This window comes from Halichoerus grypus, chromosome 12 (assembly GCF_964656455.1).
Source record: "Halichoerus grypus chromosome 12, mHalGry1.hap1.1, whole genome shotgun sequence".
In the NCBI taxonomy this organism is placed as follows: domain Eukaryota; kingdom Metazoa; phylum Chordata; class Mammalia; order Carnivora; family Phocidae; genus Halichoerus; species Halichoerus grypus.
The window spans coordinates 83,553,602-83,568,017 of NC_135723.1; the positions used below are offsets into that span (position 1 = coordinate 83,553,602).

Sequence of the window (14,416 nt, forward strand, 5' to 3'; positions counted from 1 at the left end):
ACTCGATCCCAGGACCCTGGGGTCACAACCTGAGCCCAAGGCAGACACCCAACTGATGAGCCACACAGGCGTCCTTGTGTGTGTGTTTTAATGAATGCTAAATTATTGCCTAAATTTCATCCAGATACTAACTTCGTCTCCTCTTCTGTCTAGGAAACAATGGAGGATATAGATAAAAATGCTGATGGTTTCATAGACCTTGAAGAGTATATTGGTAAGTCTGTTTCTACTGTTTTTCCTAGGAGAAGCTGAGAAGCTATGGAAGTGTGTTTGCCCACAGAAATAATTTACCCCGTGGGTCAACTCGGAGCACATCATTAAGGCCAGACCAGTATGAGGAATAGTGGGTCGTGATAAAGTATCTGTAGCAGCACTGTCCAATCAAAATGTACATGTGAGCCACATATGTATTTTTACTTTTCTAATAGCCACATCAAAAAAAGTTTCTTTAAAACATGATTCTTTTCTGTTCTTTTTTTTTTTTTTAAAGATTTTATTTATTTGACAGAGAATGAGAGTACAAGCAGGGGGAATGGCAGGCAGAGGCCCAGGGAGAAGCAGGCTTCCGGCTGAGCAGGGAGCCTGATGCCGGGGCTTGATCCCAGGACCCTGGGATCATGACCTGAGCTGAAGGCAGATGCTCAACCGACTGAGCCACCCAGTTGCCCCAAAACATGATTATTTTCAATAATGTATTTTATTTAGCCTAATATTCTAAAATACTGTACTTTCAACGTGTTATCCATATAAATTAAGGATTTTTTTTCATACTGTCTTCAAAAGCATATTTTACACTTACAGTACATCTCAGTTCAGACCAGCCACATTTCAAGTTCTTGATAGCTCCGTGTGGCCAGGGGCTACCATATTGGATAGCAGTGATACAGTACATCCCAGATGCCTGTGGAATTGACAGTAAAGAGTTGCAGGGAGCCTAGGCTGGCATTAGGAAACCCAAGAGAAGAAGATAGGGAATAGAATAAAAGAGATCGGTGGGTGAATAAGCGACCACGAGTTGCTGATTTCTCTTAGAGCCTTTCTTTGCTCCTTTCCATGGTTTTCTGTTTGTGTTTTCTGTCTAGGTCTTCTATCTCCTTTTTTTTTCACCTGTCCCTTGAATTAAACAAGTTATTTCTTTTCTCAGATTTTATCTAATTATACTTGCTATTTATATCTAGGGTTATTCCAGTTGAATTACTCCCTGAATATTTACCATTCTGTTCTTCAAAGACTCAATGATGTGTTTTGAGTTTTTTAGAGAAAGAGGGACGAGCAGAAGATAGATTTTTTTTTTTTTTTAACCAAAATGATTATTTTTAATGGAGTTCATCAGCACAGTGGAAATAAATGTCTGGGTGCATTTACTGAGCCTGTTTCAAAGTTGACTATTTCTACCTTTAAATATTTAATATTTTATCCTTTCATTCTTGTCTTTTGCCATTTTATCTTCATTGCTAAAACTGAGGAACTTATTTGAACCTCCAGAGGAGAGGAATTAAGTTTTATAACTGTTAAGTACCATCATTTATCAAGCACTGAGGTCAAATAAGGAGATATTTCTTTCTACATCCCTATCATATAGATCCAAGGGCAGAGGAATTGTATTTTGAAACTATTAAAACTATCAAGTCTGTGTGTGTATGTTTGTTGCTTTTTTTTGCAAATCATCAACTAATGTAAACACTTTTACACTGGGGATGCTGGGCTTTGTAAATCTGAAAGTCTCCCAAACAGTATCTTCCAGTTTCTGGGGATGTACCCTGTTGAGGAAAGAGATCATAAACAAATGGTCATTGTTTCTTACATTTAGCATTAATAAGAAGTCCCCGGAGTTATACTATTAAATATTTTTATTCTTTAAATTCGTTATAGGGGCTCCTGGGTGGCTTAGTTGGTTAGGTGTCTACCTTGAGCTTGGGTCTTGATCCCAGAGTCCTGGGATCGAGCCCTGTGTTGGGCTTTCTGCTCAGTGGGGAGCCTGCTTCTCCCTCTCCCTCTGTCTGCCGCTCCCCCTGCTTGTGCACTTTCTGTCTCTCTCTGTCAAATAAATAAATACAATCTTTAAAAAAAATAAATAAATTTGTTATAGAACATTGCAAACATACACAAAATTAGATAGAATAGCATAATGAACCCCCATGCGCCTGTGCCCAGCCCTAACAGCCATCAGCCCATGGCCAGTCCTTTTAAATCTTTATCTACTTCTTTTTTTTTCTGAAGAAAATCCCAATCATCATCTCATTTCATCTGTAAGCATTGGGTTATGTATCTCTAAAAACTTTTTTTGACATAATCTCAGATTATATTAAAAGGACTGAATCCTTTTTGAATAGAAAATTCAATAGTAAGTAGTATTGTTATCTTTACTTATCTAGCTTTAAAATGTACTCATTATGTCGTATATTCTAGCTTCTGTTAAAAGTAGGTCTTTTAAGGGGTGCCTGGGTGGCTCAGGCGTCCGACTCTTGATTTTGGCTCTGGTCATGATCTCAGGGTCATGAGATTGAGCCCCTCATTGGGCTCTGGGCTCAGCATGGAGTCTGCTTGTCCCTCTCCCTCTGCTCCTCCCCTTGCTCCCTCGCTTGCTTTTTTCTCTCTCTCTTAAATAAGTAAATAAAATCTTAAAAAAAAATAAATATAATAAAAGTATGTCTTTTAAGTATACATGTATTCTCTCTCTAATTCAGAATTTCCTCATGTGTGTACTGTGAAAGTTCTTGACCCACAGGAGCGCTAAGGCAGGGCACTGGCCCAGTGGATCGTACAAATACTACATTTTCTGAATGTGCTGTAGCATAGAGAAAGAACTGGCAAGTCCTGCTGTCAGGTATTCCTCCTTTGTTTAAAAAAAGAAAGGTAGTTCTACTCTTAGCACTCAAACTCAGGAAAATGACAGTACCAACTGTCAAATGACAGTAATACAGTTTAGTAACGAGTCTATCCTTTATTCAAGGGAAACAGCCCACGGATTGGGGAGTGCACTGCCGAACAAGCAGCAGAGCACTTTTCCCAAGGGATTTTGGGCATAAGAAGAAGCAACGCAGAAACAGGGCGTGATTGGCTAGAAGGTCAGGGGTTTCCTTATAGGGCTAGCAGGTCTTGTGTTCTGGGGTCAGGTAAGCTGCTAAGCTGAGTTGGGAGAATTGTGACTGGTGTATGTTAAATTTCCTTGGCAGTGTGGTGTACCCCCTAAGTGCAGGCTAGCTTGGGTTCAGATTTGTGCCGTGGGCCGTGCTGCTGGAGCCACCTCCACTTTGTGGGTTTCAACATATGAATTACCTTTATCACAACTAAATAACTACCTGTGCTTAGAACTGCTAGAAACTATTTAGACGTATATAAGGTATGTTCCCATAGCTTGCATGAAATGCACGTATACTTTGATGTAGTAAACTCGGGAGTCTTCAGACTTCTTCACTCACATAATTCTAAAAGAATTTTGACAAACAATATTCCTTTACATTTTAAAGTTGGCATCTACAGTATTTAAGTAGAAGTTTATATTTTTTTAAAGATTTTATGTATCTGAGAGCAAGAGCAGGAGGGAGGTAGGGGCAGAGGGAGAAGCAGACTCCCTTGGAGCAGGGAGCCCAAGGCAGGACTTCATCCCAGGACCCTGAGATCATGACCTGATCCAAAGGCAGACACTTAACCGAGCCACTCAGGTGCCCCTAAGTAGAAGTTTAAACGGTTGTAAAGAATAATTTCTCTTGGTTGTAAATACTGAATTTTAAAGTACTTTAACTCATAAATAAATCTAGTAAGATTTAAATACCATAGCAACTTCTTTTTTTATTTGTTTCTTTTACCGTAGCAACTTCTTACCTACTAGCATTCATATAAGTAATTTGAACAAACCAACTTTATTTATTTATTTATTTATTGGGGGGGGCTGGTGGGAGGAGCAAAGGGAGAGGGAGAGAGAGAATCCTAAGCAGACTTCATGCCCAGCACAGAACCTGACTCTGGGCTCGATCCCACAACCCTGAGATCATGACCCGAGCCGAAATCAAGAATTGGATGCTTAACCGACTGAACCACCCAGGTGCTCCTGAACAAACCAACTTTAAAAGATAATTAGGAAATTCAGATTTGGACTGAGTATTTGATAGTACCAAAAGTTGATTTTGTGAAATGTGATAATGGACATTATGACTATATAAGAAAATACCCATCATTTTTAGAGGTACATTCTAAAAAATACTTAGTAATTGGTTGTGCACAGTTTGGGCTTCTAGCACACACTTCTCAAGTTTACTTGAGAATTTAAAATAGCACCTTTCTTTTTTATAAGATATTTATTTATTTATTTGTCAGAGAGAGCACAAGCAGGGGGAGCAGCAGAGGGAGAGAGAGAGAAGCAGGCTCCTCACTGAGCAGGGAGCCCGATGTGGGACTCGATCCCAGGACCCTGGGATCATGACCTGAGCCGAAGGCAGACGCTTAACGACTGAGCCACCCAGGCGTCCCTAAAATAGCACCTTTCTAATAGCAATAGGTTTAGCTACCTTGGATCGAAATGGAATGTAGGGAACAGCTATCTTTTAAAAGTTATTTATCTTTCTGGTTGCTCATCATTACCCTTTATTTCTGCATTTCTTAAGGGCTAAGGATTCTCTTTGCACTCATATTACAATCAGCAATTGGAAACATTCTTTTTAAAAAATTTTTTTATTTAAATTCAGTAGTTAACATGTAGTGTATTATTAGTTTCAGGGGTAGAATTTAGTGATTTATCAGTTGCATGTAACACCCAGTGCTCATTATATCAAGTGCCCTCTTAATACCCATCTCCCAATTATTCCATCCCCCCACCCACCTCCCCTCCAGCAACCCTCAGTTCCCTATAGTTAAGAGTCTCTTATGGTTTGCCTCCCACTCTGTTTTTATCTTACTTTATTTCCTTCCCCTCCCCTATGTTCATCTGTTTTGTTTCTTAAATTCCACATATGAGTGAAATCATATGGTATTTGTCTTTCTCTGACTTATTTTGCTTAGCATAATATACTCTAGTTCCATTCATGTCGTTGCAAATGGCAAGATTTCATTCTTTTTGTTGGCTGAGTAGTATTCCATTGTATATATATATATACACCACATCTTCTTTATCCATTTATCTGTTGGTGGACATCTGGACTCTTTCCATATTTTGGCTATTGTGGACATTAAGCAGTTGGAAATATTCTTGTTACAAGGTCATTAAGTAAGCCTCAGGAAAATGCCTTGCTTTCTAAGGCCTCGGACCTAAAATACCCTTGTAACTGCTACTAGGTTCCAGACAGATGAGCTGGAAGATGGATGAGGAAGAAGAGTTAAGCCAGATTACCACGTGGCAGTCTTGAGAAAAAGACAAACTCACCTTTTGCATTATGTACATTTGTGCATGCAGGTGACATGTACAGCCATGATGGAAATGCTGATGAGCCAGAGTGGGTAAAGACAGAAAGAGAACAATTTGTTGAGTTTCGAGATAAGAATCGTGATGGGAAGATGGACAAGGAAGAGACCAAAGACTGGATCCTCCCCTCAGACTATGATCATGCGGAGGCAGAAGCCAGGCACCTAGTCTATGAATCAGACCAGAACAAGGTAAGTCTGGCCAGGCCCAAACAACCTAGTAGCGATCAAAGTCTGTTTGTAGGGGATTGCCTAAAACATTCCTGTTGAGGTACATAGAGCGTGTAAGGTCTTAATTGGTCTAAGTCTGCTACAAATCTTAAGTTGACAATTGAAAACTTGGGCAGTGCTAGCTATCTGATCTCATTTTAGAAATCCCTTTGCCCAGTGTTCACACCATTGGAGGCATTTGGCTTCAGAAAAGAGCCTCTGTATATAGCCTGTGTCCAGCGTGCGTCATCTGTTATCTTTGGATCCCCAGGAAATTTTCTCTGCTTTTTTTTTTCTTACTTCCTTTGTGTTTTTACCTATTACAGGCTCATTTTGCCTGCTCAAAGTTGGTCATTTCCTTCTTAAATACACTTTTTAAAATTAAGTTCTTTATAGTGGGTTGTAAATCAGCATTTATCTGGAGCTTGTTAAAATTTTCCTTGATAAATTATCTGAGGCATTTGTTTCATAAAAAGAATGGTAGTCTCACTAAGCCATCACCTTTTCAGCAATTTTAATGCTCTGCTTAGAGTAAGCTGAAAATCAATCTAAAGGTGTTGGGGGGGGGTTGTATTCTGAACATTCTCCTATCTAGGCCAGTCTTCTGTTTCAAATGCAGTGTCTTATCATCTGAGCCTGTTTAAGGCACAGTCTGTTTTGAGTTCTTGCTTCAGTCACTTCAGTAGCCAGGTGCTGTGTCCTGAGATACGTGAGAAAAGGAAACTCCCAAGGTCATCCCTTGGGAATCCGGCATAGATAATTTTTGAGCTGAGGTCTGAGCCTTCATTTGGGGTTGTGTCTGGAATCTGTTGGTGGCTAGGGCATTGCGGGGGTGAAGACTATGTGGGAATGTTAGCAGATTTCATCGTTCCTGTTAGGCAATGACTGGATTCACTTTAAAGTATTTTCCCCGGTTCTTCCTGTCTCTTACCTATACATAGGAGATGGCCCACATTTTGCTTGATGCATTAAGTTATTGAGCTGTGTTATTCCCGTCCTTCCACTTTTAACTTTCTTGATAAGAAAAATGTATTAATTGCTATTTTCTTCTCTCTTTGTGTATATGTTATGGAGGGTTCTGGGTGAAGGTTGAGTTCACATTTAATTTAGTGGGAATTAGAATCTTAAATCCTGATTAACCCCTTTTGTTCTGTAGCGGTGTTTCTAAATTTGGAATGGGAAATCGTTTTTGCCTCGATTCACTCTTCTCTCTAATTTCAGGATGGCAAGCTTACCAAGGAGGAGATTGTTGAGAAGTACGATTTATTTGTGGGCAGCCAGGCCACAGATTTTGGTGAGGCCTTAGTACGACATGATGAGTTCTGAGCTGCATACAGAAGAACCCACATTTCTTCAAAAGTAATTTATTTTTACAGCTTCTGGTTTCACATGAAATTGTTTGCGCTACTGAGACTGTTAATACAAACTTTAAGACCTGAAAAGGTGTAATGAAAACCATCCCGTCCCCATTCCTCCTCCTCTTTGAGGCACTGGAGGAACTGTGCTTCTGAGGAACAACTCTAATTAGTACACTTGTGTTTGTAGATTTACACTTTGTATTATGTATAACATGGTGTGTTTATTTTTGTATTTGTTCTCTGGTTGGGAGTATGATATGAAGGATCAACATCCTCAACTGACGCTTGTAGGCAAATGTTAGCCCTTCACTCTTTCTCAACCCTTGCCATATAATTTTTGTAATTCTGACTTAACTAATTTTTTAAGCCTGAGATCAATAAGAAATGTTTAGGAGAGAGAAAAGGGAAAAAAATATACCCCACAATTATATTTAGAGAGACAACATTTAATCTTGCCTATTGAAAAGTATGTTTCATAAGTAGTAGGGGCCACATATTCCATTCAGTTGCTCTAAGTCCAGCAATTGATCGTGGCATTATCTGGGCAAGGACAGATTCCTGTGCTGTCAGAAAACTTGGCTCGATTTGATTTCATTCAGTTTTTTTTCTTCCCAGTAAGACTAGCTGTTTGCTAATTTTGCCAAGCACAGCTGTGGTGGGAAGAGTTAGGGCCAGTGTCTTGAAAATCAATCAAGTAGTGAATGTGATCTCTTTACAGAGCTATACATAGAAACAGCTGGAAAACTAAGGGAAAAATACAAGTGTTTTCAGGGCACACACTTTTTTCTGGGTGTGCATCTGTTGAAGTGCTCAAGACTTTCTTGCCTATTGAATCACTGTAAGTGCCCCGTTCAGCTCCTATTTCCCCAGGTGTTCCTAGGAATTAATCTTGCTTTCACTACATAGTTAAAATGTACTCCTTTCCAATTATGTCATTTCATTGAAAGTGCCTTTAACGAAAGAAATGATCACTGAATGAGGGTTCTCTTAAGAAACCCTGAGATGAAATAAAGAGATTATTTGGACCACCTTGTATGAAGCTTACAACCTCCCAATGTATTGGGGATTTTTTTTTTTTTTCTTCCCTTTCTCTTTCAGACAGTGGTTAAATAGCAGTATTAGTTAGGAGCTTGGTTGCAGTGTTCTTATCTTGTGGGCTGGTTTCCAAAAACCACATGCTGCTGAATTTACCAGGGATCCTCATACCTCAGAATGCTAACCACTTACTACCAGGCCTATTTCTGTGTCAGCTGAAGAGCTTGAACTCAGACTCAAAGATGAGAGGGCCTACTGAGAGGACTCTTTGGTTTGAGGACCATTGTTCAACCTTCTTGCCTTTGACCCATCGCCCCCTCTCCCCGCTGCCCCCCAAAAAGTTTATCGTGGATCAGCAGATTGCCAATCCTTGTCAAAGAGAGGGACATTGTAGAAAGAGCTGAAGAAGCTGCCTTCTGTTCCCAACTCACTTTACCCATATTTTATGTAACACAAACTCTGTCTTTTTTGGTCCTTTTCTTACAGATGGACCTCTTTTGAGAAGAATTATTGTATTCCAAACTTTTTTAGCCCTCAGGTTACTAAGATAAATATATGTATATCTAACCTTTATTATTTCATGTATCTTTCTGGATAATACATTCAGGTGGTGCTGGGTGATTATTATAATCTGAACCTAGGTGTATCCTTTGGTCTTCCATGATCATGTTGAGGTGGACTACTTGGCCTGGCAAAAAGCCAGATTATCACGTAACTTGATCCTGGCCTTTGCATTGAGCTCTTGAGAGTGGATACACTCTTTTTAATCCCAATATAGGGGAATGTAAATTCTCTGCTCTCCAGATTCCCCATTTTTATCTTTAAGAAGATCAAAGATAATAATGTCAACCCAGGATTAGAGAGGGCACATCATGAACTGTGTGGCAGGAGAGCCTTGCAGCTCACTAGGTACAGAGAACCCAGCCTGATGTTAAAGTTACGCACTTAGAAAGCAAACCTTCGTATGCTAAAATGGCAACTTCTGGATGCTGGGTGCTCAGCAGCAAGCGTACTCTAATAATCTCTAATGATCCCCCTGGATTATCTTTTTGGTTTAAGTCAAGCCTGAGGCTGGTGAACAGTAGCTACACACCCACATTGTGTGTTCTGTGAATGCTAGCTCTCTTGAATTTGGATACTGGTTATTTTTTATAGAGTGTAAACCAAGTTTTATATTCTATAATGCAAACAGGTACCTATCTGTTTCTAAATAAAACTGTTTACATTCATTGTGGGGTATGCGTATTCCTTTATTCTCTTAAGAAATGGAACTCTTACTTAGAATGATGGGTGCTGTAAAATATCAAGAAAAGGAGGTCTCCTAGAAGGCTTACCATACTCTCTCCCCATCCCAGAGAAGTTCTGCCTTCTCCCAGATTAGCTATTCCTTTTTTATTTCTGAAATCTTCTGGCATCTTTCCCACTACAGCTGTAACCCTCTTTGCTTCCCTCGGGCCATGTAACTGGAGAGGAGTCCAGCTGCTCATTACATAATTACCTGATACCAAACACAAGCCATTCCTGAATGTACACACAGCATTTATTCTGACTTTTATTTCAAAAAGGCTCTTTTTCAGGGGGTGCAGAGGGGAAGCATAAAGTAAAAGTAAAACAGTTCTTTGAACATTTTGGTATAGTTCATAAATGGTGTTAAGATGTGCACAGTCATTTTGAGAACATGAAGGGAATTAACCATTAACTTTACTAAATAATGCAGCTTAAGGCAGGTTTAGCCAAATTGGGTGGGGAGCACCTGGAATAATCCATCCTGGCTCAGGAGCTTCTGGACATGGCTGTCCCTGCCACAACTATAGGATTATTGGCAGTGATGGCATAAAGAAGTTCTTTCAGACTCGTATTTTGGGCCTACTCAAGGTTTTGGTTTTTTCTTTATATCTCTCCGATTTTTCTTTTTTTAAAGATTTTATTTATTTGACACAGAGAGATAGCACAAGCAGGGGGAGCAGCAGGGAGAGGGAGAGGCAGGCTGTCTGCTGAGCAGCCTGATTGGGGGCTCGATCCCAGGACCCTGGGATCATGACCTGAGCCGAAGGCAGCCGCTTAACCGACTGAGCTACCCAGGCGCCCTATCTGATTTCTAAGGTGTTTTAAGTTTGTTCTAATTCAGAATGTATCATCTCAGAACAGATCCTCAATAGGAAAAAAAAAATTACAAAGAAGGAAGATAATTATTATCCATACACTGAAAAATCCGCCATACTCCTGTATAGTTGCCTCATAAATCAGTTATCCAAGTGCTATGAATGATGCCACTTAGGAGTAAAAATTGAGTATTGTTGACATGGCCTTTGGAGTGGTCTAAAGTAGACCTGGTTGGAACAGTAGCTTTGTGGGTAGGAAAGGAATGGTAGGAAAATGGGAAGTGGACTCCCCGAATTGCCATTATACCCTTCCCATCTTTTTCTGCATTTGTTAGTAGTTTGGTTTTTGAGAGAGAAAGAAGAAATTTCCCTAAATGTAAAATCCTAGTTGCTGCAAATAAGCCAATATGGCTCCTTAGTTGGGGCCAACTTGACTGGGAGAGACAGTAGAGACTTCTGTTTTCTGGGAGCTGGACATTTCAGAATCATCTGTCATGGACTTCCCACACACCATCTCCATGATGCAGGCTCGGAACTGGAAGGAAAGGACAGAATTGGAGATAGCCCCTTGCGGACCAGTACAGACCATTTCTTGCAGACATCAAGAAATGTGGGGAGCCAAGAGATCTCATTCTTTGTATCCCCAAAGCCTTGTGCAATGCCTTATACCCAGGATCTCCTCACGTGTTTTGTTTTTTTTTAAAGATTTTATTTACTAGAGAATGAGCGGGGAGCGAGGGGGCGAGGGGAGCAGAGAGAGAGAAACAGACTCCATGGGGGCACCTGGGTGGCTCAGTTGGGCGTCTGCCTTCAGCTCGGGTCGTGGTCCCAGGGTCCTGGGATCAAGCCCCGCATCGGGCTCCCTGCTCCGCGGGAAGCCTGCTTCTCCCTCTCCCACTCCCCCTGCTTGTGTTCCCTATCTCGCTGTGTCTCTCTCTGACAAATAAATAAATAAAATTAAAAAAAAAATAAAAAAGACTCCATGCTGAGCATGAAGCCCTACTCAGGGCTCTATCCCAGGACCCGGAAATCACGACCTGAGCTGAAGGCAGACACTTAACTGACTGAGCCACCCAGCCAGGCGCCCTCCTCAGGTGGTTTTGAATACATCTTCCCAATCCTTAGAGCTCCTCCTAGGTCTACAATAATAGTCCCTACATATTTTGGCTCAGAGACTTGACTGTTGGTAAACCTCAAAGCAGCACCTGCCTCATCAAAACACTGAAAAGCAATGCCGGAGTAGGCCTGCCCACACACCCCACCATTATTAGAGGGTGCTCCCAATTGGAAAGAATTGCCAATTTTGTTTCCATCCAGAAGTTTTGAATCCGTCTCTGTAGACTGAGGAAACAAAATAGCTGTTAATAATTCTCAAAGCAGGGAGTTTGCCCCACAAGACAGGAACTCTCCTAGATTTATCTAAGTTTGGGTTTTTATTAGCTCAGATACAGGATTTGGGATAGGAGGCCACTTGGTACCTTCAGATGGTAAACTGTTAGAGATGTATGCATGTGTTAGGATTTCTGTGCTTTTGCATATGCTCCTGCAGGCTGGAAGCTGGAAGGGAAAGGATTAAGAACTTGTGAAGTGGAAGGACTAGGAATTTAGGGGAATGATTAATCTATTAGTTTTTCAAGATGTCTTCTGTTCTAAAGCACTCACCTGCTCTTCCCTCTCTTCCGGAGCCCCCTGACTCCCCTCCTCCTTGACCCTCACAAAAATCACTCACAGCTCTGAGGGCTCCAGCAGCTGCGAGTAGGAGAAGCAGATGAGGGAGAGAGGCACACGAAGCAGAAGATGAAGAGGAACAGGTATAGTACTCGCTGCGGTGTTTGGTGCCCACGGGGTACCAGTCGGGGCCACAGGAGCACTGCAGGCCCTCAGGGATGAACCTGCAAGGGACCAAGCACTCACCCACTGGACAAGCACTTGCCCGCTGCGGGGCTCAGCACAAGAATGAGTGGAGTGGGAGCCGAGGTTCCTGGACCGTGCTCTCCACTTAGAGGATGCTCAAGGACTTCATGCAGGGCCGGTTTCTGACCTCACCGGCTGAGGCTATAGCAATCCCAACTGCAGGGTAAACGTTAGCACTTGCCTCCCACGGCCCTTGCCCTCAGCTACTCTACCAGCTCTTTAAAAGTGGAAGTCAGGGGCGCCTCAGTGGCACAGTCAGTTAAGCATCTGACTCTTGGTTTCGGCTGCGGTAGTGATCTCAGGGTTGTGAGATCGAGCCCCGCAGCTGGTTCCACGTTCAGGGCAGTCTGCTTAAGACTCCTTCTCCCTCTGCCCCTCCCCGACCCCTGTGCTCCCTCTCTCTCTCAAATAAATAAATAAATAAATAAGAGGTCAAAGACTAAGGTTATACCCAACTCTTTCCACCCACATCAGCTTGAGCTCCTAGCTCAGCACCACTGCCCTACACTCTCACCGGCTCCAGCCAAAGAAGGGTGGGATGGAGACGCCAACACCAATGGTCCAGGTAGCCAGGACCACCATCAGCGCGTGCTTGGAGCTGAAGCGGAAGTTGCCGAAGGGCTTACAGATGACCATGTAGCGCTCAAAGGCCAGGAAGGCCAGTGACCAGCCTGTCACCAGACCTGTAGTGAAACACGAGGGTAATTGGGGTAGAAAGCCCCACCCAGCCTGGCAGGCAGAGTGGAAGACAGATGGTGGGGCAAGCATGGGGACTGATGGTTGGTGTGGAGTTTGGGACTTGGTCAAACTTCTAGTCCCAGCTACTTTGTACCCAATGATAAAGAGCACCAAACTCCTTTTCCCCAGGCTCCTCTTTAGGGGCCCACTCGAACCCAACAGTCTGGTCCCTGGTTCCAATCCTGGAGCAGTCCTTTGTCTCCCCCCAGTCTCCTTCCCCTCAGTACCTGCTGTAGGGGCCAGGAAGGCCTCCAAAGCACAAACATGGCGGCCAAAGATGAAGTATCCCTGACAGCTGGCCATGAAGACGCTGGAGACAGAGATGCAGTAGAGGAAGCCCCCCAGGGACACATTGACCAGAATATAGTTGAGCGGCTGTCGCAACTTCTTGTAGCACAGGGTGGCCACCAGCACCGAGGCATTGAGTGGTGTCCCTGCAAAGAAGACAAAGCCCATGAAGACTGCCTGGAGGCGGAAGGCCCAGACAGGGGCAATGTGGTACTGAGGCCCATCCCATGGCCCCACCAAGGAGATGTTCTTGAACAGATAAAACTCCTCCTCCCCTGACATCTTACTCATGGGATGTCCCCACGCTCTCTGATTCCTCTTATAGATTACCGTCCCACCACCACTTCTCCCCTGCCCTCCAAAGCCCCTTTCGGGCTCCCTGAATGATCAGTACTGACCCTAAGCCTCCTAAGGACAAAGTTTTGAGATTAGAGATGTCCAAGCCCCCACCTAAACCTCCTTTGTGGCCCCAAAGCCGATTGTGTGTTCTTGAGAGGATAAAAATATTGGGCTCAAAGAATCGACATGCAGTGCTGGGTGCTGGAATGACTAGGCGTCTGCTCACTGCAGCCTGGGGGTGCTGACCCATATTTAGCAGGGATGTGTCCACCACTTTGTGTGTGTGTGTGTGTGTGTGTGTGTGTCCTTTGAATGGAACTACCGAGGGTATGCCTTTCGGTTTAGCTTCTGGCGCCACTACATCCCTATACATTTCTGTGCCCATCTGCTCCTTTGTGGAAGGTGCCCCCTAAGTCTCCCTCTCCAGAGATCTTGGGCTCACAGCCAGCCTGGGAAGCAGCCTTGGGCCACAGAAGAGGCAGGCAATGGGGATCACCCTGGGTGGGAGCACCTTCGTGAACAGCCTTCACAAATCAGTACGGGGGCAACTGGACAATGCTTGAAGTCTAAGGCCTCCCTGGCTGCCTGTTTCTTCATGTTGAGTCTACCCAGGAGGGTGTATTTTCTGCTCAGCCCACCCCCCCTCCAGACCTCAGCCAGGCTGAGGTTGGTTTGCTCGCTGGCCCCGCCTTGAGCTCAGCAGTGCCCAAGTCGCCAAGTGCCCAAGTCTTGCCCTGTCTGCTCTCAAGTCCTGCCCAGCCCTCACAGCTGGACTCAAGACCTGTTCCGCGCAGCCCGCCCCAGCGAGGCCACGCAGCGAGGCCAGCTCTGCCCTAAGCTCCGCCCTGTGAATGTGTCCCCTGCCCCACCTCAGCGGACTGTGAGCACAGAGATCAAAGCGACGCACTTTGAATACAGGTAAGGGGAAGCGAAAGGGTGGCTCCTGGTGGCCCAGTTGTTTGTATTACATGAATCCCCCCACAGGGAAAAATTATAAACTAAATATGAAAAACGACTCCTGGAAAGCGCTATAAA

At 43.4% G+C, this 14,416-nt stretch overlaps 2 protein-coding genes across 3 annotated transcripts in view; one reads left to right on the plus strand and one right to left on the minus strand.

The window, feature by feature from the left end:
• The window catches only part of CALU (calumenin), a 29,231-nt gene extending 20,002 nt beyond the window's left edge, over positions 1-9,229 (plus strand). For both annotated transcript variants that reach the window (XM_036089294.2, XM_036089295.2), the window contains exons 5-7: positions 154-214; positions 5,390-5,589; positions 6,829-9,229. In XM_036089294.2, coding sequence (XP_035945187.1) covers positions 154-214; positions 5,390-5,589; positions 6,829-6,933 — 366 coding nt within the window. In that variant the 3' untranslated portion in view covers positions 6,934-9,229. The remainder of the gene's footprint in view (positions 1-153; positions 215-5,389; positions 5,590-6,828) is intronic.
• A 904-nt stretch (positions 9,230-10,133) lies between these two features.
• Positions 10,134-13,333, minus strand: OPN1SW (opsin 1, short wave sensitive). The gene is given in 7 exon segments (XM_036089282.2): positions 10,134-10,669; positions 11,581-11,594; positions 11,832-11,889; positions 11,892-11,912; positions 11,915-11,994; positions 12,531-12,699; positions 12,982-13,333. Coding segments are annotated over 7 exon segments (846 nt in total). The 3' UTR covers positions 10,134-10,517.
• Positions 13,334-14,416: the final 1,083 nt, after the last annotated feature.